At 41.2% G+C, this 27474-nt stretch overlaps 1 protein-coding gene across 6 annotated transcripts in view; it reads right to left on the bottom strand.

Moving 5' to 3' along the window:
* Positions 1-27474, bottom strand: part of PDLIM5 (PDZ and LIM domain 5) — a 266096-nt gene that overhangs the window by 121385 nt on the left and 117237 nt on the right. For 3 of the 6 annotated variants that reach the window (XM_077476564.1, XM_077476565.1, XM_077476571.1), the window contains exons 5-7: positions 24328-24782; positions 5328-5500; positions 832-862 (exon numbers count right to left, since the gene is read on the bottom strand). In XM_077476564.1, coding sequence (XP_077332690.1) covers positions 832-862; positions 5328-5500; positions 24328-24782 — 659 coding nt within the window. Of the gene's footprint in view, positions 1-831; positions 863-5327; positions 5501-12822; positions 12841-17843; positions 17861-24327; positions 24783-27474 lie in introns of all 6 variants that reach the window. The other 3 variants (XM_077476569.1, XM_077476566.1, XM_077476570.1) reach the window with 3 other exon arrangements.

Genomic DNA, 27474 nt, shown 5'->3' with positions numbered 1-27474 from the left:
TCCTACCCTCAAATATGCTAGTTCACAGAACAAATCCTTAACTGAAGCAATTTGCAAAACTATCATGCATTATGTTGCTGAATATTTGCACCCTCTAAAGTGTGCTTTTTTGGAACATAAAAATGATGCACAAATTAACAGTGGCATACATCTGACTTGTAATAATACAGCACTGTCAATTTCAAGCAGCAAAGAACGAATAGAAAATAAAAAAAATAAAAATGGAGAATTGAATCACTCCACATTTAGAACACGGGCTGAGACACCATGGTGCCAGTCACGCAATTGTGTATATTTTGGACTAATTATTTGCACAGGAATCCTTTCCCTACAAAGACAGAAAGGATAGAAAGAAAGAAAGAAAATAAGAAAAAGGAAATCTGACAAATAAAAAACTACCATAGCTATTTGCAAAGTCACATGCAGGTATTTTTGCCTTTAAGACTGCATGCCGTTTTCTGAAGCCGCGGAAAACACTCAGCCAGACCAACACGAAAAAAAAAACTCTACAGTTATTACCACCAAATCAAAGACAGTAACTACATATAACATTGATGGCAATCACAAAGTAAAGACATAAAACATCAGTGCCAAACAACCTGTTAAATCCTTCAAATGTTTAAGGCTACTACTGGCTATGTTAATCCAAGTAAAAAATAAGCTAGAACCAGGTTAGACATGTTAGAAAACACAGGGAAAAAGGATATACTGCTTACTTAAACATTCCAAAATACAAATCCATAGGGCGCTCACGAGAAGAAGAAGCATTTTTTAAAGTATTTTTTCATTTTCATTACAACACAAAAGGTACACAAGTGAAAAAACACTTACTTTTTCACATCTTCAGGCTCTGGTTCTTTCACTGCAATGGAAAAGAAAAAAATATGGAGATACCAGTTAAATTGCAGCTAAAATCCGGCATAAAAACATAACAGATGAGAACCTAGAGAGGGAAGCAAAGATAAATACCATATTAAATCAAAACAAACACTTGCGTCATAGGACACCATATAGCTGTATTACATACAAGGTGTGTCTAAAAGGTTCAGTGAATGGTTTTAGATATCAACAGCAACATGGGCCAGGTGCGTGCGCCTGTACACTGCTATTCACAGACATGTCACCTAGCGCGGCATACATGTGACCATCAGGGTAAACCCGCTGTGGGCAGTCAAATGTAGTCAGAGTGAGGTAGGGTTACAGTGCAATGGAGCAACGAGCGAACATCAAGTTCTGCTACAAATTGGGTAAAACAGCAATGGAGATGTATACAATGTTGGTGCAAGTGTATGGGACAGAAGCCTTGAGCAGAAAATATTTTTACGACTGGTTTAAATGCTTTGGCGGTGGGAAGGAAGAGACTGAGGATAAGCCACGTTTGGGTCGGCTGTCGACAAGCAGAACCCCAAACATGATCTAGCAAGTGTGACAAATGCTAGAAGATCAGTGAATGACTCTACGATTGATGGCAGAGGAATTGAGCATTTGCAAGGACACAGTGCGCACCATTTTCCACAAAGATATGGGTAAGCGCAAGATCTGTTTTCGGTTTGTACTGCACAAACTGACAGACGAACGAAACCAAAATGGATGGAAACCACTGGAGATTTTCATTACCATGTGTGATCAGGATTCATCCTTTCTGTGAACCATCCTTACAAGGAAGGAGACCTGCTGCTAACAGTTCAATCTGGAATCCAAATGGCAATCGATGGAATGGAGTTTCCAAAAAGAGTCCCCTAAAGAGGCCTTTGCTGACAATTTTCAGAAGCTCTATGAACATTGCCAAAAGTGTGTTGAGAAGGATGGCAATCATTTTGAAGGCTAATAAGGTCCCTTTTACACTTGTGCGACTTTTCCTGAGACTCTGGACATTAGAGTTGTATGACAAGTTGTACCACATGATTCCAAATAATAACCATTAATATCTGTACAACTTCAAAGTAGACCCTGTACTACTTTGGTCCAACTTTGATGCGAGTTTAGGTCCAGGTTTACACAGGCATTTCTGAAATTATGTCAAAATTGCTGTCCCCCCTCCTGAACTGTACCAGGCCACATTCCCTCAACATGGGGGGGTGGGTGTTTTGGGGCAGAAGGGGCCTTGCGCCACCCACCTCAAAGCACTTTGTCAAGGGTCTCTTCCAACAAGCCTATTAGAATCTGGAAGCCAACTTCAACAAGAGACCCCCCTAGATCCCGGCCCCCCACCCTATGTCAATGAGTATCGTGTACCCCTACCCATTTACCAAAAAAAAAAAAAATAAATAAAAAAAACAGTACACAGGTTTTTAAAGTAAAGTAATTTATGAAGGCAGCTCCGACATGGCTTCCAATTTCTTCTCCTCTCTCCGGCTCTTTCTGCATCCTCTGCTGGTTCTTCTCCGCTGAGGTCTTCTAGTCCTCTCTGGTTTTTCTCTCTCTGTCCACTGTCTTCTGCCTCTGCCGGGTCTTTTCCCTTGTCTTCTCCCTCTGTTCTTCTTCCGATGTTGACTCAACGCCCTCTCCTTCTCCAATGCTGGGTGTGCGGTGTGCCACTACTTATGTTGGCATGGGGCGGGGTCCCAGAGTGAGGTCACCCCAAAGCCACGCCCCTTATGATGTCACCACCCGGGGCATGGTGGGGTGGTGTCATAAGGGGCGGGGCTTCCAACAGAGACCCGGCAGAGGCAAAATGTGGAGAAGATCCGGCAGAGGCAGAAGACAGCGGACAGAGGGAGAAGAACCGGGGCTAGAAGACATCAGTGGAGAAGACCCCGAGAGGGGAGAAGAAATCGGAAGCGACGCCAGAGCTGCCTTAAATTACTCTAAAAACCTGTGTACTGCGCTTTATTTTTGACACTTTTTTTTTTAAGGTGAATGGGTAGGGGTACCCCATACTCATTCACATAGGGTGGGGTGCCGGGTTGTTTTGAAGAGGCCCTGGTTCTGATCAACATGGGGACAGGGTGCTTTGATGTGGGGGGCCCAGGGCCCCCTGCCCCAAAGCACCCCCCCATGTTGAGGGAATGCGGCCTGGTACAGTTCGGGGGGGGGGGGGGCGCTCACTCGTCCCCACCCCCTTTCCTGACCTGCCAGGCTATGTGCTTGGATAAGGGTCTGGTATGGATTTTAGGGGGGAAAGATTCAGACCAGACACAATGTGCCTGCATTGTGGAGATCAAAGTTGGATCCCTGTTCATTGAAGTCGGATGGATGCTGGAAATCACAGAGTAAAGTCTGATTCACAGTCGTACGACTCAGGTCGTACCAGTGTAAACCAGGCCTAAAAAAAAAGGTAATTTATTTGTATCTTCAGTTTTGTTTGTTTTCTGACACCATTCACCAAACTTTTTTAAAACACACCTCGTACAGGGCTCAAAATTTCAAGTCCTGAGCCACTAGCCAGGCCTTAAGAGTTATTCTCTACCAGTTGCCCCACCCAACCCTTCCCTTGCCTCACCCCCCAAGTCCGCCCCTAAACACGCCCTTGTAAATCATGTCATGAAATTACACTGTTAAATGTTTTAAGCAGAATTAAGTTCCAAAAATAAATATAAACAACAACTTTAACAATATTAACAAAGCATATCAGTCAAATGCAGCCCCACTATGCCCATCAAATGCAGCTTTATGGTGCCCATAAATGCAGCCCCACTGTGCCCCTCGCAGCCTCACTTGGATGATGGATCACACACACAGCTGGGTCTGTGCTCAGCGGCGGGGTGTAACAAGGCCCCGCCCCCCTAGACCAGCTGGTTTCATAGAAGGAACACTGATTCAACCTACTATCACATGAGCAGGTCCGGGGGGACCTCGTTACACCGTGACACCGCACACAGACCCAGCTCCGTGACACACAGTGGGAGATGCCCGCTGTGTGTGCAATACACAAGAGGAGGAGAGAGGGGGGGAGCGCTGCAGCCTCAGCTCAAAGCGGCGCCAGGGCAGTCTGGACCTGCTGCTCTGTGTCCTCCTGCTGACAGTTTCCTGGCTGATCATTTCAGCAAAGAATCGGTCAGCCTGGTCCATCCCCACTCCTTACTCGCCCTGCACTAAATTCCACTCGCAAAATGCGAGCAGGCGAGTGGAATTTTTGAGGGCTGCACTATAGTCAGCAGAAGATGCCCATACTTGCCATCTACATAAACCCATCAGCCATAACTTTTGGACCGCTTACCTTATATTGCGCAGGTTCCCCTTTTGCCACCAAACAGCCCTAACCCATTGAGGCATAGACACTAGACCTCTGAAGGTATGCTGTGATATCTGACACTACTGTGATATCTGACACTGAGCAGTCAGTAACAGATTCTTTAAGCCCTGCAAGTTGTGAAGTGGGGCCTCCATGGATCAGACTTGTGATCCAGCACATCCCATACATGCTTGATTGGACCAGTATCTGGAGAATTTGGAGTCAACACCTCAAACTCATTTTGTGTTCCTTAAACCATTTTCGAACCATTTTGCAATGTGCCACGGTGCATTATCCTGCTGAAAGAGGCACTGCTATCAGGGAAGACTGTTTCCATAAAGGGGTATGGTCATCAACAACGTTAAGTTAGGTGATGCATATCAGGTAGCATCCACATGAAGCCAGGACCCACGTTTCCCCAACATGACATTTTCCAAAGCATCATACTGCATCTCCTGGCTTGCCTTCTTCCCATATATACATTAGTGTAACGCAACTACCAATATGGTAAGGCCCTCATTTTTGAGCAACATCTTTCAGATGGACTTAAACATGGCAGAATATGTAACCATACAGACTGGGAACCTACACAATGCACTGAGGCTTAGTCAAGCTGAACTCAGATTCTAGGTCATGCAATGCCATGCTGTAGATCATTTTAAAGAAAATAGAATGCCTTTGTACCAGGGGAGGAAAAAGCAGCTTTGCAAATGCATTTAGACACAATGAGTATTCATGTATTCCATTGGAGAGGATATTAATTTATTCTGCTCATTGGAATAAATGAATGCTCAGGGACTAATCTCACCTAGCATTTAGGCGCGTTTAGACAACATTTTTCCACCCAAACATGCTAATGGTGAGTTTTTTTAGAGGTTTTTTTTTTTTTCAGCCTACAAACGTGCCTCTAAATGCCTATCTGTACATGGCCACATAGGCTTTTATAGGTTTTTTTTTTTTTTTTTTAACTCCTCTGTTAACCTATTTTTTTTTTTATGTCCTATGATGCATGAGGCCTTATGAGAAAAAAATGGAAGACTAAAGGATAGGGGTTCTAGTTTTCTAGACTCTGAATATAAAAACATGCACATGAACTGTATATTAAACACACATTGAGAAACCTACTAATAACTAGAATGCTGTCTTTACTTACGGTTTTCAGTGCCAGTCATCTGAGCAAGAATGCGGAAAGAACGTGACTGAGTAGTACCGGTGCGTGGATGCCAGTCTTCAGTTTGGTCTATGAGACGCTTTTTGCTAGCATCGCTATAAATCGCAGTATGGTAGAAATCGGTGTTCGTGTCTACAATGTGTTTCCGAGGAGGGCTAAGGAAAAAAAAAATCATCTTAGCCTTTATGGGACAAATTATTTTCATAGTTAAGAATAATAATAAAAAAAAAAAAAAAAAAGTATGTATTCACTAATTCTTTTTAAAACAAAAGAAGAGATTATGTAACATTACATATGGCACCAATATTACTGTATGAAGAAATATTGCTCTTGAACTGGGTATGGATAACAATGTAAAAACACAATAATAGAAGCTGGGAAAAATAACCCATGACCATAGATCATAAGAAAACTAGAGCAAGGTTATATAAGCAATTATCCTATCAATAGCAAATTAATAAGGATACAACCGTACCATAAAATAATGGAATATTTTCTCAGTAATGGAGCAGTTAAAATATGATATGATGTTCTGCAGATTTTATAACTGTATGGGGACTTAAAATGTATAACCTTTTCTTACAGGGGATTTGTATTCTAGATATTCCGGTCCTTTAAGAAAATTTTAAGATTAAGAAAAATTCAAAATACCAACTGGTAAAAAAATTAAAAAATTTTTTTACACTTTACTATATGTTGGCATTTGCTCAAAATGAAAAGATTAACCACTTAACCAATTTAAGATCGGCCTCTTTTTCAGACTTAGTGTTTACAAGTTAAAAACACATTTTTTTTGCTAGAAAATTACTTAGAACCCCCAAACATTATACATTTTTTTTCTAACACCACAGAGAATAAAATGGTGGCCATTGCAATACTTTGTCACACCATATTTGAGCAGCAGTCTTACAAGTGCACTCTTTTGGAAAAAAATCACTTTGATAAAAAAAAAAAAAAAAAAAAATACAGTAAAGTTAGCCCAATTTTTGTTTTTATATTGTGAAAGATAATGTTACGCCGAGTAAATTGTTACCCAACATGTCACACTTAAAAATTGCGCCTGCTCGTGGAATGGCATCAAACTTTTACCCTTAAAAATCTCCATAGGTGGCGTTTAAAAAAAATCATACAGGTTGCATGTTGTGTGTTACAGTAGAGGGCTAGAATTATTGCTCTCACTCTAACAATCGCAGCGATACCTCACATGTGGTTTGACCACCGGTCTCATGCGGGTGCTATCATGTATGTGGTCGCTTCTGCACACAAGCTCGTCGGGACGGGGTGCTTTGAAAAAAAAAAAGTAATTCTTATTTGAATTATTATTTCTTTTTTTTTTTTAACCACTTGCTTACTGGGCACTTAAACCCCCCTCAGTCCCAGACCAATTTTCAGCTTTCAGTGCTCTCACATTTTGAATGACAATTACTCAGTCATGCAACACTGTAACCAAATGATTTTTTTGTCCTTTTCTTCATACCAATAGAGCTTTCTTTTGGTGGTATTTGATCACCTCTCGGTTTTTTATTTTCTGCGCTATAAATGAAAAAAGACCGAAAATTTTGAAAAAAAATGAATTTTTCTTCGTTTCTGTGACAAAATTTAGCAAATTAGCAATTTTTCTTCATAAATTTTGGCCACAATTTATACTACTACACATCTTTGGTAAAAATAACCCAAATTTTTGCATATTATATGATCTGTGTGAAATTTATAGAGTCTACAAGCTATGGTGCAAATCATAAAGATTTGCAAAAAAAGATCACATCTGATGTACTAAGGCCTATCTCCATTCTTGAGACCCTAACAAGCCAGGAAAGTACAAATGCCCCCCAAATGACCCCTTTTTGGAAAGTAGACATTCCAATGTATTTAGTAAGAGGCATGGTTAGTTATTTTAAGTTGTCATTTTTTCCCATAATTCTTTGCAAAATGACGATTTTTTTTTTTTTTTCCACAAAATTTTCATTGTAATAGCTTATTTCTCCCACACGGAATGTGCATACCACAAATAACACCCCAAAATACATTCTTCTACTCCTCCTGAGTATAACGATACCACATGTGTGAGACTTTTACACAGCCTGACCACATACAGAGGCCTAATTTTGAAGTAGCACCTTCAGGCATTCTAGGAGCATAAATTACACATTTCATTTCTCAACCACCTATTACAGTTTTGAAGGCCCTGGAACACCAGGGCAATGGAAACGTCCAGAAAATGACCCCATTTTGGAAAGCTAACACCCCAACGTATAATCTATGAGGCATAATGAGTCTTTTCAATGGTTCATTTTTTTCCAGAAGTTTTCGGAAAATGTGGAAAAAAATGAAAACGCATTTTTTTTTACACAAAGTTGTCCGTTTATAAGATATTTCCAACGCATAGCATTTACATAGCAAAAATAACACCCCAAAATACGTTCTACTACTCCTCCTGAGTATAACGATACCAAATGTGTGAGATGTGCAGATTTGTTGCACGGATGTGCACTGATGAGGCGGCAGATGGGCACTGCTGAGGCGGCAGATGGGCACTGCTGAGGCGGCACAGATGGGCACTGCTGAGGCGGCACAGATGGGCACTGCTGAGGCGGCACAGATGGGCACTGCTGAGGCGGCAGATGGGCACTGATGGGTCGGCACAGATGTGCACTGATTTATTGCACGGATGTGCACTGATTTATTGCACGGATGTGCACTGCTGAGGTGGCAGATGGGCACTGCTGAGGCGGCAGATGGGCACTGCTGAGGCGGCAGATGGGCACTGCTGAGGCGGCAGAGATGGGCACTGCTGAGTCGGCACAGATGGGCACTGCTGAGTCGGCAGATGGGCACTGCTGAGTCGGCAGATGGGCACTGATAGGTCGGCACAGATGTGCACTGATTTATTGCACGGATGTGCACTGATAAGGCAGCAGATGGGCACAGATGGGCACTGCTTAGGCGGCACAGATGGGCACTGCTTAGGCGGCACAGATGGGCACTGCTGAGGCGGCACAGATGGGCACTGCTTAGGCGGCACAGATGGGCACTGCTGAGGCACAGATGGGCACCGATTGGCACTGGCTGGCACTGGCGGGCACTGGCGGGGCACTGGCGGGCACTGGCGGTGCACTGGCGGGGCACTGGCGGTGCACAGGTGGGCACAGGCGGGCACAGGTGGGCACAGGCGGGCACAGGTGGGCACAGGTGGGCACTGGCAGGGTAGATCTGGGCACTGGCAGGGCACTGGCAGGGTAGATCTGGGCACTGGCAGGGCACTGGCAGGGTAGATCTGGGCACAGGTGGGGTTTTTATCTGTTTACTGACAATTTTACACTCACAAGGCACATTCGGTCTCCTCACACGCTATCGCTGTGTGAGGAGACACGTTTGGCAATGGGTGATGATCTCATTTGTTTACATTTGAGATCATCACCCATTGGAGGAGGCGATCGCGCTGTAAACGGCCGCTGTGATTGGCCGTTTACAGCGATCTGTGATTGGCTGTGTCCAGCGGACACGGCCAACACAGATTTTCCCCGATGCGCGCTCCCGGGAGCGCGCGGGGAACTCTTAAAGGGGACGACGTCAATAGACGTAGTCCTGAAAATTGAGATCCGCGCTATACACGTCATTTTACTATAGCGCGGATCTCAAGTGGTTAAACAGTGCAAAAATAAAAGGGTTACTTTTATTCCTATTACGAGGAATGTAAACACCCCTTGTAAGAGAAGAAAAGCAAGGCAGGACCTCTTAAATATGAGATCTGGGGTCAAAAAACCTCAGATCTCATATTTACAATAGAATGCAATACAAAAATGAAAAAAAATTGCCATTTAAAAATAAATAAATAAAATAAAATAAAAAGCCCTTTAAGAGCTATGGGCGGAAGTGACGTTTTGACGTCGCTACCACCCTGCAATGATATGGAGACGGGTGGGGGCCATCTTCCTCTCACTCGTCTCCATGTCAAGCCAGGAGAAGGATCCGGGCACTGGAGAGCTGCGGGGGGTGACTCTCTCCTGCCGCCGATAAAAGTGATCTTGCGGTGAATCCGCTGCAGAGACCACTTTTATCTGAAAGCAGACCGTCTGCTGAAGAAGAGGATACTGGGGTTATGGCAGCTACTTATCAAAGTACCGACGTACAACGATGGTGGGCAGTCCGTAAGTGGTTAAAGAGGTTTCAACTGCGTGTATTGCATTTATACAGTACAGTGAAGGAAAAAAATTATTTGGTCCCCTGCTGATTTTGTACATTTGACCACTGACAAAGAAATTATCAGTCTATAATTTTAATGGTAGGTTTACTTTAACAGTGAGAACAAAAATATCCAGAAAACACATTTCAAAAAAGTTATAAATTGATTTGCAGTTTAATGAATGAAATAAGTATTTGACCCCTTCGAAAACAGGACATAATGCCACGTACACACGATTGGAAATTCGGCCAGCAAAAAAGACCGATGAGAGCTTTTCTCGGGAAAATGCAACCGTGTGTATGCTCCATCGAAATTTTGCAGGCTGAATTTCCGCCACCAAAAGACTGAGTGTATGTTCTCAATTTTTCCGACAAAGCTTCAATCGGTAATCCAGATCGTCTGTAGCAATTCAGACACACAATATTCTTAAGCATGCTGTGAAACAATTTGACACATGTTCGGAAGCATTGAACTTCATTTTCTTGGCTCGTCGTAGTGTTGTATGTCACCGAGTTCTTGACGGCCGAAAGTTTAGAGAACTTGTGTGACCGCGTGTATGCAAGCTAAGTTTTCCGTCGGAAAAACCATCATAGCCTTTTCCGCCGAGAATTCCAATCGTATGTATGTGCCATTAGTACTTGGTGACAAAAGCCTTGTTGGCAATCACAGAGGTCAGAAGTTTCTTGTAGTTGGCCACCAACTTTGCACACATCTCAGGAGGGATTTTGTCCCACTCCTCTTTAGAGAGCCTCTCCAAGTCATTAAGGTTTAAAAGGCTGACGTTTGGGAACTCAAATATTCAGCTCCCTCCACAGATGTTCCTGGAATTAAGGTCAGGAGACTGGCTAGGTCACTCCAGGACCTTAATGAGCTTCTTCTTGAGCCACTCATTTGTTGCCTTAGCCGTATGTTTTGGGTCACGGTCATGCTGGAATACCCATTTGCAATGCCCTGGCTGAGGCAAGGAGGTTCTTCTCACCCAAGATTTGATGGCACATGGCCCTGTCCATTGCCCCTTTGATCCGGTGAAGTTGTCCTGTCCCCTTAGCAGAAACCCCACCCTGCCCCCAAAGCATAACGTTTCCACCTCCATGTTCGACAGTGGGGATGGTATATTTGGGGACATAGGCAGCATTCCTCCTCCAAACACAGATAGTAGAGTTGATGCCAAAGAGCACGATTTAGATCTCATCTGACAACACTTTCACCCAGGTTCTCCTCTGAATCATTCAGATGTTCATTAGCAAACTTCAGACAGGCCTGTACATGTGCTTTGAGCAGGTGGACCTTATGGGCGCTGCAGTCCTTCACGTCATAGTGTTACCAATTGTTTTCTTTGCGACGATGGTCCCAGGTGCCTTGAGATCATTGACAAGATTCTCCCATGTAGTTCTGGGCTGCTCACCATTCTCATGATCATTGAAACTCCACAAAGTGAGATCTTGCATGGAGCCCCAGACCAAGGGAGATTGAAAGTTATTTTGTGTTTCTTCCATTTGCGACTAATCGCACCGACTGTTGTCACCCTCTCACAAAGCTGCTTGGCAATGGTCTTGAAGCCCATTCCAGGACTGTGTAGTCTACAATCTTGTTCCCGACATCCTTGGACAGCCCATGGTGGAGAGAATGGAATCTGATAGGAGCGCTTTAAGAGAGTTCTCCTAATCTCACCTTGTTACCTGTATAGACAAACACATGGGAGCCAGAAATCTCACTGATTGATAGGGGATCAAATACTTTGATTTGCATTTTAATGAGTGAAATATATTTATAACTTTTGTAAAATGCTTTTTTTTCCAGGATATTTCTTGTTATTCTGTCTCTCACTGTTAAATTAAATCTACCATTAAAATTATAGACTGATCATTTCTTTGTCAGTGTGCAAAATCATCAGGGGATTAAATACTTTTTCCCATCCCTGTATATATAAAATATGGAACTTTTAAATCACAGCGCTCTAGGAATAAAAATACATTAATATGGTATATTAAAAAAATAGAGCTTATGTCTACAAAAAAAATAATTAACACTTAATATGCACCACAACACAACATATTAAAAATAGTTGGTTCATCAAGTAGAACCTCAAAGATATGTTGGTTTTCAAACTGAGCATTACATCATGGAAAACTAAACAATGATATTTCACTTATTACCACACTGTCACCAAGTTATTGCTTCCTCAGGACAAAGGGTGAAATAATCATCACCCAGTAAGGTAATTCCCAAAAAGGATTTTCACCCAAAAAAGGGCCTTGCATCATCCCTAGTAGGGTAAAAATGATGGAAAATCATGTAATTCACTGGAAATGGTGTGGATAGAGATACCCTACCAAGAGGAAAACCTGCTATATGCAAGAAATATTAGATGGTACTCACCAGGACCCAATATAGATGGTCATAAGTTAAAGGGAAAAAAAAAAAAAAAAAGGTCTCCCTGTCTGCCGTATATCAGGAGTTGGAAGACATCTGCCATGCTCTCACATCTCCATTTATATGCCCCGCCTTACTCCCACACATCCATACCCTGCTATACAATAATCAACCAACTAATCAGGACAGTCTCCCCTGCTACTTCTGGTGTGCATGACAAAAGCTTGAATGTTCCATTTGACACACCAAGCATTTTTAATGTGTAGTATATCATGATATGTGTTAAGAGTATTTTTGACTAAATAAAAACTGTGTGATGAATACACACACTTTTAAGAGTGTGGTTATGACTTCCGTATTTTTATTTCCATAGGGATAACTGTACTTTCAGGAAATGTCTGAACCAATAATAACTGTGCTAACAACATTTCCTAAGTTTTTGCTTTTCATTTATACTATTCAATAGTTCCTAGACAACTCTAGTTATACAGATGTAACAGTAAACTGTAATGTGCTTAGAATTAAGGGATAATGCCTTATGTGGCCACTAGATGGCACATGTACTCCAACATAGGTTGGAGGATAAAAAGAAAAATCTAAAGATTCTTCTTTGCTGTGACATAATATTCTATAACCTAGATCCAATTATATATATTTTTAAAATGTTAAATTTACAAACTGATCTTCAATATGTTTTGTTGCATGTACAGAAAAAAAAAAAAAAAAAAGCTTAATTTAATATTAGGGCATTTTTGATAACAGGCAATCTTTGATAAATATTCTTGCATCAGTAGTGAAAATGTAACCCGGCCTTTGGGTTCAAACAAGCTGGTTATAAATCTATGCATGGCTTGCTTTGTCTAGATTATAATATAAAAAGGAAATATTCGTATGCATTGGAGACATAGCCTGGATTCATACCGTTTTGGTGGAGGCTTCCTTTAGATAAGAAAGACAAAAGTAAAGAAAAAAAAAAAAAAAAGGAGAGACATGAGAAAAGGGATATGTTATTCACCCAAATACTGGAACCATATCTTCAGAAAGACAGATATTTAGGAATTTCTCCCAAATTGATATATTTTCAACAGTTTAGGTCTTTAGTCTTGGCATCAGCTACTAAGTTTCCAAACAGTCATCAAAATGTGTTTAATGATGTATAGAGATAACAGACCAAATATATGTTTAGCCATATTCAGCCAGATGCAACCTTGGGAGATATTCACTAGTAAAAAGGCAAAAACCTTCAATCACATTGCTTAGATCACATGCAGAGCAAGCTGAATTCTATGTAAAATGAATCCAAATAAAAATGGAGAATTAAGAAATGCAGCTACATTTTTCACATGTAACCATGCTCAACCTGCAAGCAGGCCTGCACAATCAGTGTGCTTCAATGCTTTGCTTTCAGTGCAAGCCAATGGGCTGTTCACTTTGCAAGGAACGTTTCCCTTAGCTTAGTGAATAGGGCTCTGCTGACATCAATTGTCCAACTGTGTGCAAGCAATGCTTTTTTTCCAGTTTTTCTTGCTTGGGATTGGGTATTTTTTGCAAAGTGAATTTCCACCACATTCACTAAGCTAAAGTAAAAGTGAAAATCCCCCTGCAAAGTGAATAGCCTACGTTAATTTGCATGTATCCCCAGGAGTCACGTGTAAGGGACCTTTAAAAGAAAAAAAAAAATCTCATCTATGTAGAGAGTGCGCCTCATCAGTTGCTGATCAGAGAGGTTTGAAAAATACTAAAGTGAAATCCTGGACTCCAATTAGTGGAAGGCTCTCTTTATTAGTTATGCATATGTTGTATATATTAACAATACAATTTATACACACTACAGCAAGCATGCAAAATATGGGGGTTGTCTATAAAATGATTTTGAATTGAGTCTTAACCTAAGAAAAAAGGTGTAAATAATAGAGCTTGGCATTAGGTGGCTGCATTAATTTTCTTTGCTGGTCTTTTCCCCTTTATTTTCACCTGCTGATCCTGTAAATACAAATTTCGTTCCTAGGATGACAGCACTCACAGTACAGTATCTGTGAAAGCAGCGTTGTCACCCTATGCTGCTCTCCTGATCTGGACCTCATACTCCACCTCTCATTTCCAAAAAATATAGGGGAAAGTGTTCTTTTTTTTATTCATAGAAGATAACTGCAGAAGCTGATAAATTTTAGAGGATTTCAGTTTATTTCACAGAAGTCAAGGACACTAGATGACTGGTTGGTACAACAGGTATTTTTCCATAAATGCAGAAAATATACTTGGCACAGAGAAAAACAAAAAACAAATGCAGCCTCCACCACTACATATTGGTAAGCTGCAATATTACATTTTTATTCAGGTGCTTTACAAGCCGTTAACAGCTTGTAAACAAACCAAAACCAGAAGTGGTTAACGCCTCGTCATTTCCAGTTTCATACACCATAGAGACACGGGAAGTTCCTCCATCTCTATGGTGTGCTGTCCCAAACCCCTGGTTTCAGTCCCAGACTCCCTGGTGGAACAGCCCAGGAAGGCAGTGGGAGGTGACATGGGACAAGGCTATATGGCCACTCTGTTCACTTTTACATTATAGCGAATCACCAGCTGTAAAAAAAAAAAAAAAAAAAATACCAGGGTCATGACTTCTGCTGCAGCCATGACCCTGGTAGAACCAATGAAACCTGGGGACATATGGGCACGGCCATTTGTGGGAAGTGGTTTTTACGATCAGCATTACAATTTTAAATGTGAATATCATATACGTTGTCATACTAACATAGTGAAAATAAATTGCTAAAAATAAAAGTCCATATCAAAATGAAATCTGGCAAAAAGATAAATAATGAGGTAAGACACATACTGGATTTGGACTGAGAAAAACAGCACTGAAAATGTGCGGAGGCCATGCTACTCCATAAATGTAGTTGCCACGTGAGCCATCACCATTATAAGAAATGCACTCTTACCAGACTGAAATTATCCCATTACAGAGTCTGATTCGCCTGTTATTGGAACCAATGGGTGTGAACTGAATGTTCCCAGTAGAAGTGTTTATATGTCAGGCTGGCTTTCACTCTTGTATTTAGGCAGAGATGCACTTCTGGCCCATCAGGGATGTCAGTCTTCTAGTACAAGACTATGACCTATGCAGGGTACACAGGCACAGCCGTCGGCCACTTTCTCCTTCTCTATACCCAACACTGTGCTGGGTAGGGAGAAGGACAACGTGGCCAGTGACTGTGCCCATGCAGCCTGCACAGATCGTAGAGTCTTTTCATTTCAGTCTGGTAAGAGTGCATTTCCTACAATAATGATTGCACACACGGTGACTACATTTATGGAGTAGCACGACCTCCACACAATTTCAGTGGTGTTTTCCTCAAGACACATATTGGATTTGGAGGATTTCATTATTTCCCTTTGCCAGATTTCATTTTGATATGGACTTATTTTTAGCAATTCATTTTCACTATGCTAATGCGGCAACATATATGATTTATATGCTCACTTAATTTGTTTTACTATTGGTTGCCAGCCGCTGTGTTTATTATCACTAGTCACACCAGCACGTTTTCCATTTTTAAATTTTAAGTGTGTGTGCACTGGAAATACACTAAAGTTTCATGTATTAGTTTCTAGCAAGATACTTGTTATGTTTTATAATATTTAACCAGCAGGTGGTGCCATTACAACATAATAAAAACAAGACATGAGTATTTTACGAAGCTTAGGCAAGTTTATGAAGCTTGCACTTGGTGCTTTTGACCTAAACGGTTTCAAGCTTTTGCATTTTCACTGATTTGTATGGAAACAAAAGCAGTACCGATGCAAACAAAATGCATATGTTCAGACGGATAACCCTTTTTTTTTTTATTATAACAGTATCAGATTTCTTACATATTTTACTAACATACATTCCAAATACATTATTTTGTTATTTGCTATGTGTTCATGTGGGCCTTTTTATAGAGAAGTGCAGATACCACTATCCACTCTCTGCTATACACCACAGGGTCACATCACAATGTGGTCATACAATTTAGGCTCAGTTCACACTACCGTGACCTGAAAGTCATGTGACTAACATGACTTAAACAAGTCTTGGGAATGCCTGTGTAATCTACCTGTAATGTGGGAACCAAATCACACCAATTAAAATTAACTTGGAGGCGACTTCCATTAAAGTCTTTGGGCACAAGTCGGATAGAAGTCCCCTTGAAGTAGTACAGGAACCTTTTCTAAAGTCGGAGTGACTTCAGTAGCACTAATTAAGACAGCTCTCATTGACAAAAATGGGATTTCACATGTCATGCAACTTGGGGTCTCACTAGTTGGATTCAAAGTCAAGGCAGTATTAACGGAGCCTTTAGGGGTGCAGTGTGGAGCCTTCCATGATTGCAAACAAGGATAGTCACATGACTAACATGTCAAGACTCTCCCCTGCTTTTTTCTTACAGATTCATTTTAATAGCATTTTTCTGACTTTGGCATCCCAAAGCATGCAGAAGACCACACATTTGTAAAGCACATCTCTGACTTTTAAATACACTAAGGCACTATGGGCACAGCAAGGCCATACACTTGCTTTATAAATGGAGCCAAACAATACAATTATAAACTGTATACATTTCCTTCTGCACTTGTGTGGATTTTTTTGCACCCCTCTGGTTTTGTCCCTCAGTCCAAAAACATGCTGTGAACTTCTACTTACATGTTATGCATGCATTTCAAGAGATAAAATAAAACAAAAATATCAAATACAAATGAAACAAACAACAAAAGTATTAATTGTTACAGAAAAGAATAACTCCAGACAGAAAATAAAATCAGCAAATTACTAATGCTATCCAGTAAATACCATGAGGCTCTCTCCCATGACCTCCATCTCTGGAGCTAACCAGAACAAAAGTTAATATCTCAGAAGTACACAACCATTGGAAATGTCTCTTCCTTTGGCAAATACCACAGATATACTAAGTTTATTAAATATGCCGCAGTGGGTTTTTAACCTAAAAATCTCCAAGTAGGTCTTTATGTTGGTGCATACTGCAGTATGGATCACGTACTGTAAGTGATATTAGAGGTTTTGTTATACTTACCTGCTCCGAGAAATGGTTTTGCACAGAGCAGCCCTGATCCGATACCGACACTCCTGGCCTCTCCCTCCTGCTTGGTGCTGCATAGAAAGCAGCTTTCTATGGGGGCACCCAAGCAGGCTCGCTCCTAAACCATTGCTCTGTGTGTCACCCCCACTCTCTCCTCATTGGCTCACTGGCTGTGAATGACAGTAGTGGGAGCCAATGGCTACCACTGCTGTCTCAGCCAATGAGGAGGAAGAGACCCGGAGAGATGAGACTTGCGTGCATTCGCTGGATCGAAATGGGGCTCAGGTATGTTTTAGGGATGGCTGGGGGCACTGCTGCACATGGATGATGGTAAAAAGCCTTGAGCCTTTTTAACCACTTTAGATGCGTTGTGTTATGTTATGCTTCTCAGCTACAGATGCATGATCTGGCCCTCAATGTTGGCTTGACGCAACAATTAGTACAGTTTTTCAATTCCTCATATCTGCAACATTTTATAAAGGCAATATAACGTCTGCATCCTGTAGAATGACAATCTTATTTCAAGCACAGCATTCCCATTCACTCTAAAAAGACTGAATGGGGGAAAGGAGAGCAAACTACTGTGGGTATGAAGTGCAGCAATATCCCAAACCTTCCTGTTGCTAAATATCAAGCAGTTTGTAGGTAGTAAACCCTTACCACCACAGCACTGTTGTAAGAGATGAAATTTAATTTTAAAGCAATGAATATTTTGTATTGCTGTATCCCACAAACCCAGGGGACTGCTCCAAATATGGCTCATCCAATAAAGCTCTAACGATAGCTTTTAATAATTTAAGCTGAATCCAAAACATGCATTTGCTGCACACAATTTATTAATTTGAACTGAATACTAACTTTGCCACTGTTGTTCCCTGTAAGAGGAAATATAAATAAAAATAAAATAAAATAGAGGCAAGACAGGAATCAAAAAATGCAGCTTCACAGAATGTTTTAAAATGCTCCAATGATACTAGAATTCACATCGATAAAATAAGAAAAGAAAGAAATAGGTCATTCAGTAAATGTTCACTCTGGCATAAATTGTAGCGTTTTCTGAGTTTTACCTTCTATGGAAATAGTTTAAATCCACTGGCATAGGAAAATTAAATACCCAGAAAAACCACTCCATTCCTCAGGAGTGTGGTGTAGACAGTTTTTATTAAACACAAGCTTTAAATTGCAAAGGGAAATGGAGACTAGGTACTGCCAGTAGCTAATATCATATGAGCCATAAACATGTTATACCGAATTGGAAGCAAAGGTTTTCCTGAGACAGGAAAATAAGATTACAATTGGCTTTCAAGATATTGGTGTCCAGACGTGAAGCCGAGACCATGCTGTTCATATCAACAGGCTAACTTACATTTACTTGGCCTCTTTTCACTACAGGAAAAGACATACTTATAAAATGAATTTAGTGTTCCTTATGAATGGGTGAATTGTGCAACTACTCCTTACTGGCCTTTTGATCTGTATACTGACTATACTTCTGTTGATCCATACCTGCTTATCGGCTAACAGACCCCAGCTTGCTCACCTCCTGGTGGAGCGATCCTGAGGACCAAGACCTGGTACTAACATGCAGCAAAATCCATCTCCACCATCAGGTGCTCTGGTGAACATTGATTAGTTCTTACACTCCACACCTCAGATGAACCCACGTCATCTGCCAGGGTGACTGCCTGTCTACCTATCCTGCTGGTTGGTGGTAGTCCTGCTACTGCAATAGCAACTGGTCTTTAGACTAGGTTCACACCTCTGATGGATGCGGCTCACAGCAAGGGTCCGGTACGTCCCTGTTCTCCGTTTCAGGGACGAATCGGCCAAATTTTTTCCTGAATTCGGCCCTGAAACTGAGCCAAAGACGCACAGTTTTCCTGTGCAAGCCGCAATGGAGAGATGCGAACTGGCTTCATAGAGAGCCAGTCACAATCTCTCATCATGCAAATTGGATGCGGGTAAACCCACATCAAATTTGCATAGGTGTGAACCCAGCCTCACGCCTGACTCCTGTTCCTGACAGCGGAACTTCTCTCTAAGAGCATTAACTTTTTTTTTTTTATTCCTTATGCTGCTATCATTACTACATAGATAGGAAATACTTACTGGTTTTATATATTTTTTTCTTAATTTCTTTAGTTGCTTACTGGATTTTAGGCCAAGGCAATTGTTGTCATACATGGTAAACCTTATAAAAAGAAAAGCACTCACTGCGTTCAGGTTAAAAAATACAAGATGAGGTAATCTGTCAGCACTATGAGTACAGATACTATTAACCCACATAAATACATAAGATGTATATCTTGGCCCGCCCCCCCCCCCCCACGATAGCTGTACTGAACATGTAGGGTGGGGCCTACGAGGTGACATCACTCATGCAGATTGATTGATGGCCGGTATCGATCTTTCCAGCCCATAAGAACACCATACCATGCTACATGCCTGTGAAGCCTGTCTGCTACTTTTATATTGTGAGTGTGCATTCTTCACATTTGAATCAAATGGACCATACAGTTTTACACTAGGAGATTGCTTTTTAGGTCTTCTTTTTAAAAAAAATTGTGGCTTCATATCTCTTGCTGGCTTGAAGGAGGAGACAAATTGGTTTATAGGAGACATTAACACCTTAAGCTCAGTTTGAGCATATGTAAATACAGAGTTGGAATGCTATCAGACATTTTAAGCACTTTGTTGTCTTCTGTATCAGAAGGCTTTTTCTTTTTGCTTTTTCACCACTTTTTGTTCTTTTTACACTGTCGACTAACACTGTTGAGCTTTTATTGGATATAAATTTCCTTACTAAGATATATTAAGGAATGTTGTATATCTCAGAACGTTAGATGCATCCTCTGCTGTTCTTTATTAGAATTCATCCTCATTCCTGAATGCAAAGTGGGTGGGTCTGTCTGCTATAATCACTTGATCTGTCCCAGGGTTGTAATAAGAGCTAAATTGCTGGGGAAAGCAGTGAGATAGACATTCATGGGAGGATTTTATACACAGCAGCATCTAGTTGCAGTTGTCACAGGGACTTTTTGACAGAACATTATAACTAGCTGCAGACTGAAATAACTAAAACATATGAATTGGCTCTTGTAAATATGCCATATCAATATTTTAAAAGGAGGATTCTCTCTTTAAAGTGGTTGTAAACCCTTACAAACCACTTTGACCTACATGTAAGCCTAGATTAAGGCTTACCTGTAGGTCCAAGAAATATCTCCCAAACCTATACGGTTTAGGAGATATTTGCCCGAAGACAGGCACCGCTGTCTACGGCGCATGCGTCATCGCAGCTTCGACGAATGACAGCGGCGGAGCTGCGAGACCCCACCAAGAAGATGGATGCGGTAGACTACAGGGGACAGCGGTGACTTTGCTGGCTCCTGTGTCAGGTAAGTGACACATAATGGACTACTATGCGATGCATAGTAGTCCATTATGCTTTACCTTTGCAGGGAATGAAAGAGGAAGTAAACCCATCAGGGTTTACTTCCTCTTTAAAGAATAGCTAAACTCAAGAACAAAAATGTTACAGCTTGTAGCTTACTTAGATATGGTGTTTGCATTAGTGTTAATTTTCAGGCTAAGAACAGTTTTAGCAAGTATAAAAAGGTAGGCAAAACAGAACTTTACCCATAACAACTTAATACAAATCATTTTCTTTAGCAAAGAACATCCATTCCACATGAACAATTATGCTACCAAAATGAGTGTGTGCTGTAAATTGCCTCCAACAGTTTCTTCTTGCTGGAGGCTACAATTTTGCTGAAGCCCAGAGCCCCTGAACAGCAGCAAATCTTTAGGCTGTCAGAGGATCGGCTTCTAGAAATTAAGCATTCTGCCGAAAAGAGGGAAACTTTTTAATTACAAATCAAGATTAAACCATATAAACTAGTTGCCATATTGTGAAAGCATAACTACACTGCATCTGAGCACCACAAACCAAAAAGGCTAGTTCATCCATTTTTTATATACAAAGCAAACTCACCCATCCATATCTCTATGCTTTTTTTGCTAAGAAATGACTTTGAAAAACATCCCCCAGCATTTCTGGCTGTGGCCATATTGAGTAAGGGCATATTATTCATGTAGCATTTACTTCTTAAGGCCCGTACACACGGTCGGACTTTTTGACAACAAACATGCAAATTAGCTGTTTTGGAGCAACATCCGACTGTGTGTACGCTCCATCGGACAAACTTTTTCTGTTTTCATCGGACTTTTGTTGGCTCTGCGAACGGACAAACTTTTTGACAACAGAAGTCCGATGGAGCAAAGTCCGACCGTGTGTATGCAAAAGCATCGGACTTTTGTACAAGGTACAAACACGCATGCTCAGAACCATTGCAAACGATCAGACTACAATACAGAAGTTGACCAAAGGTGGCGCTGGAGTCATTGAACGTCCTCTTTTGAAGTGGCGTCCGTACGTTGTGACGTCACCACGTTCGTGTTTGTTGTCAAAAAGTCCGACCGTGTGTATGCAATACAAACTTGTGGACAACACACTTTGTACAAAAGTCCACGGAAAAGTTTGTACAAGTCCGACCGTGTGTATGAGGCTTTAGAATCCATCTGCCCTTAGCTCAGTATTCAGACAGGAGGGTGTGCTTAGCTGAGAAAAGCCCTTCTTTCCTTAAAGCCCCATACACACGGTCGGACTTGTACAAACTTTTCCGTGGACTTTTGTACAAAGTGTGTTGTCCACAAGTTTGTATTGCATACACACGGTCGGACTTTTTGACAACAAACACGAACGTAATGACGTCACAACGTACTGACGCCGCTTCAAAAGAGGACGTTCAATGACTCCAGCGCCACCTTTGGTCAACTTCTGTATTGTAGTCTGATCGTTTGCAATGGTTCTGAGCATGCGTGTTTGTACCTTGTACAAAAGTCGGATGCTTTTGCATACACACGGTCGGACTTTGCTCCATCGGACTTCTGTTGTCAAAAAGTTTGTCCGTTCGCAGAGCCAACAAAAGTCCGATGAAAACAGAAAAAGTTTGTCCGATGGAGCGTACACACAGTCGGATGTTGCTCCAAAACAGCTAATTTGCATGTTTGTTGTCAAAAAGTCCGACCGTGTGTACGGGCCTTAAGACTCAAAACTCTGGGGGTTTCTGGCATTTGCCTAGGGCGGGAAACTAGAAAGCAGCTAAAGAAATGTAAAAAAAATATATATTTTTTTTAAAGCAAGTATGATACTTTCAGTTTTCATATTTACTGATGCTAGCAACAAATGAGGACTACACATAGTCAATGTTCCCTTGTTCAAATCTGGACCCATCAGCAAGGAAAATCCTACATAGTTCTGTTTGAGGGGATTGAGCAACTGTGTTCATCATAAGTAACCCTGCATATATTAATGAAGAGCATGAAACCGATGCTGCAGCCATATAAGGGAGTATGTATTTTCTCTTCCTAGTTTCTCTCTCTCTCCCCCCCATAAACCATGGAAGCACCAGTTTAAAAACATTAAAAGGCCATGCAATCACAAGTGACAGATGTTGAAAAAGCTTCCAAGGTTAAGTGGTACCTGCTTACCTGCACTGGGAAGGATCCAAGATGTGTCCCAGCACTTGCAAGCTCCAAGGACGGTGTGTATCACTGGGCCTTGTCAAAGTGTTGTGGCGCGAAACATGTCATAGCAACGGGACCAGCACAAACAGCCTGCTCTCCAAGTGTCCTTCCTCATCGGCTTCGGCATTTCAACTGTCGGCGAGTGAATTCATCGCCAGACGCCGCTTCAAATGTTGTCTCCATGAATATGAATTGCCACAGCCTACGGTCATTTACCTTCCCAGTACCGCTACGGCCATCCACTCAGTGGCTCCCCTGCAGCTAGCAGTTCCTTCAGCCCAGCTGATAAACACCATCCTTGGAACGTGCAAGTGGCGACACACACATCTTGGACTCTTTGTATTGGAGATAAGCAGGTACTACTTAACATTGAAGGCCGTTTCAACATCTGACACGTGATCGCATGGCCTTTTAATGTTTTTATTCAAGAAATCACTATTTCTTGTTCATCAAAACTGGTGCTTCCATGGTTTATATTAGATAACACAAACCACATACTGTATCTGCACCTGGACCCAAGTGCTTATGGATTTATTTGCAGCAAAGTGTGCACTAGTGTACCCTTCCTATAAACAAAGCTGCTGCTCAGGATAGACTTCACCTCTTCACCTAGAGCGATGGGTTTCAAAAAAGTTTAGGAGGGCTAGAGAGGAAGTATGCAACTGATGATCAGCAGCACAGAGAGGAGGTTAGCAGAGTTTTCCCTTCCTGTACGAACTGCAAAGTATTAAATTGGCAACATTATAAAATGAAAACAAGTCTCATTAGCTGCTTATTTTTGGTTCATGAAACTTATCCATGTTATCCAAGAAATGCTAAAACTTTGCTGAACTCAGAAAGTCCAATTTATTTCTACTGTAACCACTTCACGTGTACTATATATATCACACAATTCTCTGCTATTTTTCTTGCCTTACAGAGAACTGTATTCTGAAGCAGGGAACACATTGCCTGGATTTTCACAGCCACTGAAAAATAAAAAATGTCAGCGGTTTGGTGAATTTAGAGAACTGGGAACTACAGGCGTACAACACGTGTGTCAGGATAAAAATCCAAGACCCAAACTGGATTCTTTTTGACCCCGATTTTGGGCTGAATGCAAAATTTTCAATATCTGACTTGAGTTTATATTTAATAAGTATACAATTAATGGAAATAAAATAGGAGGCATGTAAGGTACTAGCCATAACGTGTACATTTTTACATTTACTTTGACAACTATCAGAAGTTGTGGGAAAATAAGGGCTCCTACATACAGTATTCTAAGTGAACAGGGATAATGGATAGAGATTGGACGAAGACATGTCTGAATTCACTGCTGTACAACAGCTTATATTGTCATATGTTAATCCGGAAGCTTGGGTGTACAATGTCTGCATTTTTACGAGTGGGCTAAAAGATAAACTGTTAATCAGTTTCCTCCTACTCTTCCTATTAATAGGGCAAAAGGCATAACTGTCAGTCTATCACTTTCTTTCCATTTTTAATGTATGATGCACACTGAATCGATATCTTCGACCAATATCTTGAACCAAAAGTATATCTCCAGCAACAGATAAAATTGTTCACATCATTAGGAGTGAATAAACTGCATTTTCACATTAAAGAACAAAACAAAAAAGGGATCATTAGAGCATTTGAAATCACTCTGTAGAGCAACAAAAAAATACACAATTCCAGTATATCAAGTCTGCTTAAAAGAAAAACAAACTTGTCTCATGCACAAATGACAAAGCGTGCCAAATCTACCTACCCATTTTGAGGTTTATCACTCAGGTTTTCCTTTAGTCCTCTTCTCTGCACATCAGCCCCATCTTGTGCAGCCTCATTAGCATACAGGTTCACAGCTGAATTGTAGCTGGCAGGCTGCCGTGGGACATTAACTGCAGCTTTAGTTGCACTCAAAGCAGGTGATTGGCCATCTGTGGCAGATTTATAATTGGCATGCACTCCGGATGTGGTGGGGGGAGGTGGATTGACCGCAGACAGCAGGGATAAAGCGGAGGGCTGTGGGGTTGACTGGGTTGCAGACGTTGGGGAAAAGGCAGAGGATGGTGATGGGATTGAAGCAGGCTTAGAAGAGGATGGGGCTCCAAATGGTCTAGGTGCTTTGTTGTAGATCAGATTGGCTGAAGTGGTGACTTTTGGTGCAGTAGGTATAGTGGGAGTTGCAATAGGCACAGGCTTTATTATTTCTTTAGGTGCTTCCTATGTGTAAAAACAAAAAACACACACCAACCACATGCAAAAAACTCAGAAAAGCATATTCTTAAATGCACAGATGTTTTGAATTTTAATGCACCATCTGATGGTAACTAATTCAAATGAGTCAATAACCCCAGAGCAAACTAATCTTTCACAGCCCCAGTTCCTAATTGAAACAAAAATAAATGTAATAAAATCTTGTGACAAGAATATATTATAAATCCAACTGTAGTAAGGCTAGCCACATGCTTAGATTTTTCTCATTCAACTAAATCAATAGACTTACCCCATCCTTGCTAAACCGCATGGATAGAGAATCTACTGTACAGGCTACAGCATTTAGACTGCAAAGCCCATAGCCATCTCAATTCCTGAACAATGACTGCATCTGAATGAAAACAATCACTGTTTAGTTTTCCAGTTGGGCTATAAAATTTTCCAACACGATCCAATCGGACTTTGTCCGATTGTGTGTAGAGAATTCCGATCGGACAAAGTGCCTCGCATGCTCAGATCAAATTCCTAGACCAAAGCTATAGACTACTAGCCTGAACGTAGTCCCGTCATAACGAAATAATGCCATCACGTTAAGTACAATAGGATTTTCTGACAACTTTGTCCGACTGTGTGTATGCAACAGTTGCGGACAAAATCCGACCGATTTGGTTGTCGGAATGTCCGACAGTGTGTATACGGGCTTAGACTAGAATTTCTAGAGTGTATAACTGGCTTAAAGCAGATGGTGCACTGAGATCTACCACATCTATGCAATCAAACATGTTTATTGTAATATCTGCAAAGCCCAGAATTCTGAAAGTAACTGTCTATTACTGGCAATGTTAAAGCTGAAGTTTGCTTATCAGTTTTATTGCATAGCTACAGCGGGGAGGATTTCCAAAAATTGGACAATCTGGTGCAGCTGTGCATGGTAGCCAATCAGCTTCTAAATTCAGCTTGTTCAATTAGGCCACTTTCACGCTGGGGCGGTTTTCAGGCGCTACAGCGCTAAAAATAGAGCCTGAAAAAAAACGGCCCCTTTCACAATGGAGCGGTGCGCTAGCAGGATGGTGAAAAAAGTCATGCTAGCCCCATCTTTGAAACGGTGAAAGGATCAGTGTATTCACCGCTCCTAACCATTGAAATCAATGGGGCAGCGCGGCTATACCACCGGCAAAGTGCCACTGCAGCGGCGCTTTGCGGGTGATTTTAACCCTTTTTCCGCTGCTAGCAGGGGTTAAAACCGCCTCGCTAGCGGCTGCAGACCGCCGCTAAAACGATGGTAAAGCGCCGCTAAAAATAGCGGCGCTTTACCACAGACACCCGCACCGCCCCAGTGTGAAAGGGGTCTAAAGCTTTGACAATAAAACCTGGAAGCTGATTGTTTTTTGTGAAGAGCTGAACCAGATTTTGCATTCTCTAGTTTTAGTAAATCTCCTCCAGTGTTCCAGCTTGGACCAATGTAAGTATGCATATATCTCATACCTTTAGATCTGCAAATGAGCCAATCTTAGTTTAATTCAGAGCAGCTGCCCTTCTGCATAGTAGCTACATGGGTTGCTCAGGACTGCCGCCATTCATAGAATGCCTTGTATTTTTTTCTCAATGAACACAAGGTGTTCTTTGATTGGACAAGGCAGATGAGAACTTCACCGCTCCACATCTTAACTTTGCTCAATCCAAAAAATATTTGTTTATACTAAAAAAAAATATATATATATATATATATATATATATATATATATATATATATATATATATATATATATATATATATATATATATATATATATATATATATATATATATACACACACCGGTACACACACATTATATTTATAATATAATTTATACACACACACACACACACACACACACACACACACACAAGTCCTTTAAATTGTGGTAGTGCCTGATATTGTTACTATGCAGAAGGGGCTGCTGCTCAGCCCTGGACCCAGAAGACTGCTGATAAGACTATACTAGCAGCCACTATGTTGATTTACAGCTTCCACAGGGATCGCTCAGTAACCAACGTAACTATGCTATAAAATTCATACCTAAACGTCAGCTTTAAAGGATTCCTAGCTTTGCATAGACTTGCTGAGCAGCACTATCCAATATACGGTTTTATTAATCATTACTGAAACTACCTTCAGGTCCCAGGAACTGGGAAAATGTTCTAGTCTTCAGGGCAACCTGAAGATCAGCTGATGTTCCAGCTCAAGGTTTCTAAACGTCCTCATACTGCTGAGAGCCAACTCCCCCGATTCTAATCACCTATCGGTCAATGTGGATGCCATCACAATGACAATCCAATTTTCAATAGCTTTATTGTGCCTGCTGTTGGATAGAATAGCTTTAGGTGTAATGGTTCGTGTGTAGTCTGGAACCCACAGAAGTAGAATTTAATAAAACCTACGGTACATCTATATGTGTTTTTTTTTTTTTCTTACTAGTGTTTTTTCCACTTGCCTAGAGTTTACTTTTTTCTGTTAAAAGTTTTCTGTTCCACCCTTAGCAACATCTGTTGTGCAGCAACAAACACAAATCAGTCTTCGTTAACAGCTCAGCACGTCTATGCAAGCCATGTCCTTCTGAACATTAGCTTTTTAAAATACAATCACAGAAACTGGACTTTAGCCAGACCATAGTTAGATGTACAAACGCTCCATAAGACTACTATGTTCAGCAATAA

The sequence above is a fragment of the Lithobates pipiens genome, unplaced genomic scaffold (assembly GCF_037356315.1).
Source record: "Lithobates pipiens isolate NorthernLeopardFrog02 unplaced genomic scaffold, aLitPip1_a1.2 Scaffold_13, whole genome shotgun sequence".
Taxonomy (NCBI): Eukaryota; Metazoa; Chordata; class Amphibia; order Anura; family Ranidae; genus Lithobates; species Lithobates pipiens.
This window is presented reverse-complemented; position numbering and strand designations above follow the sequence as displayed.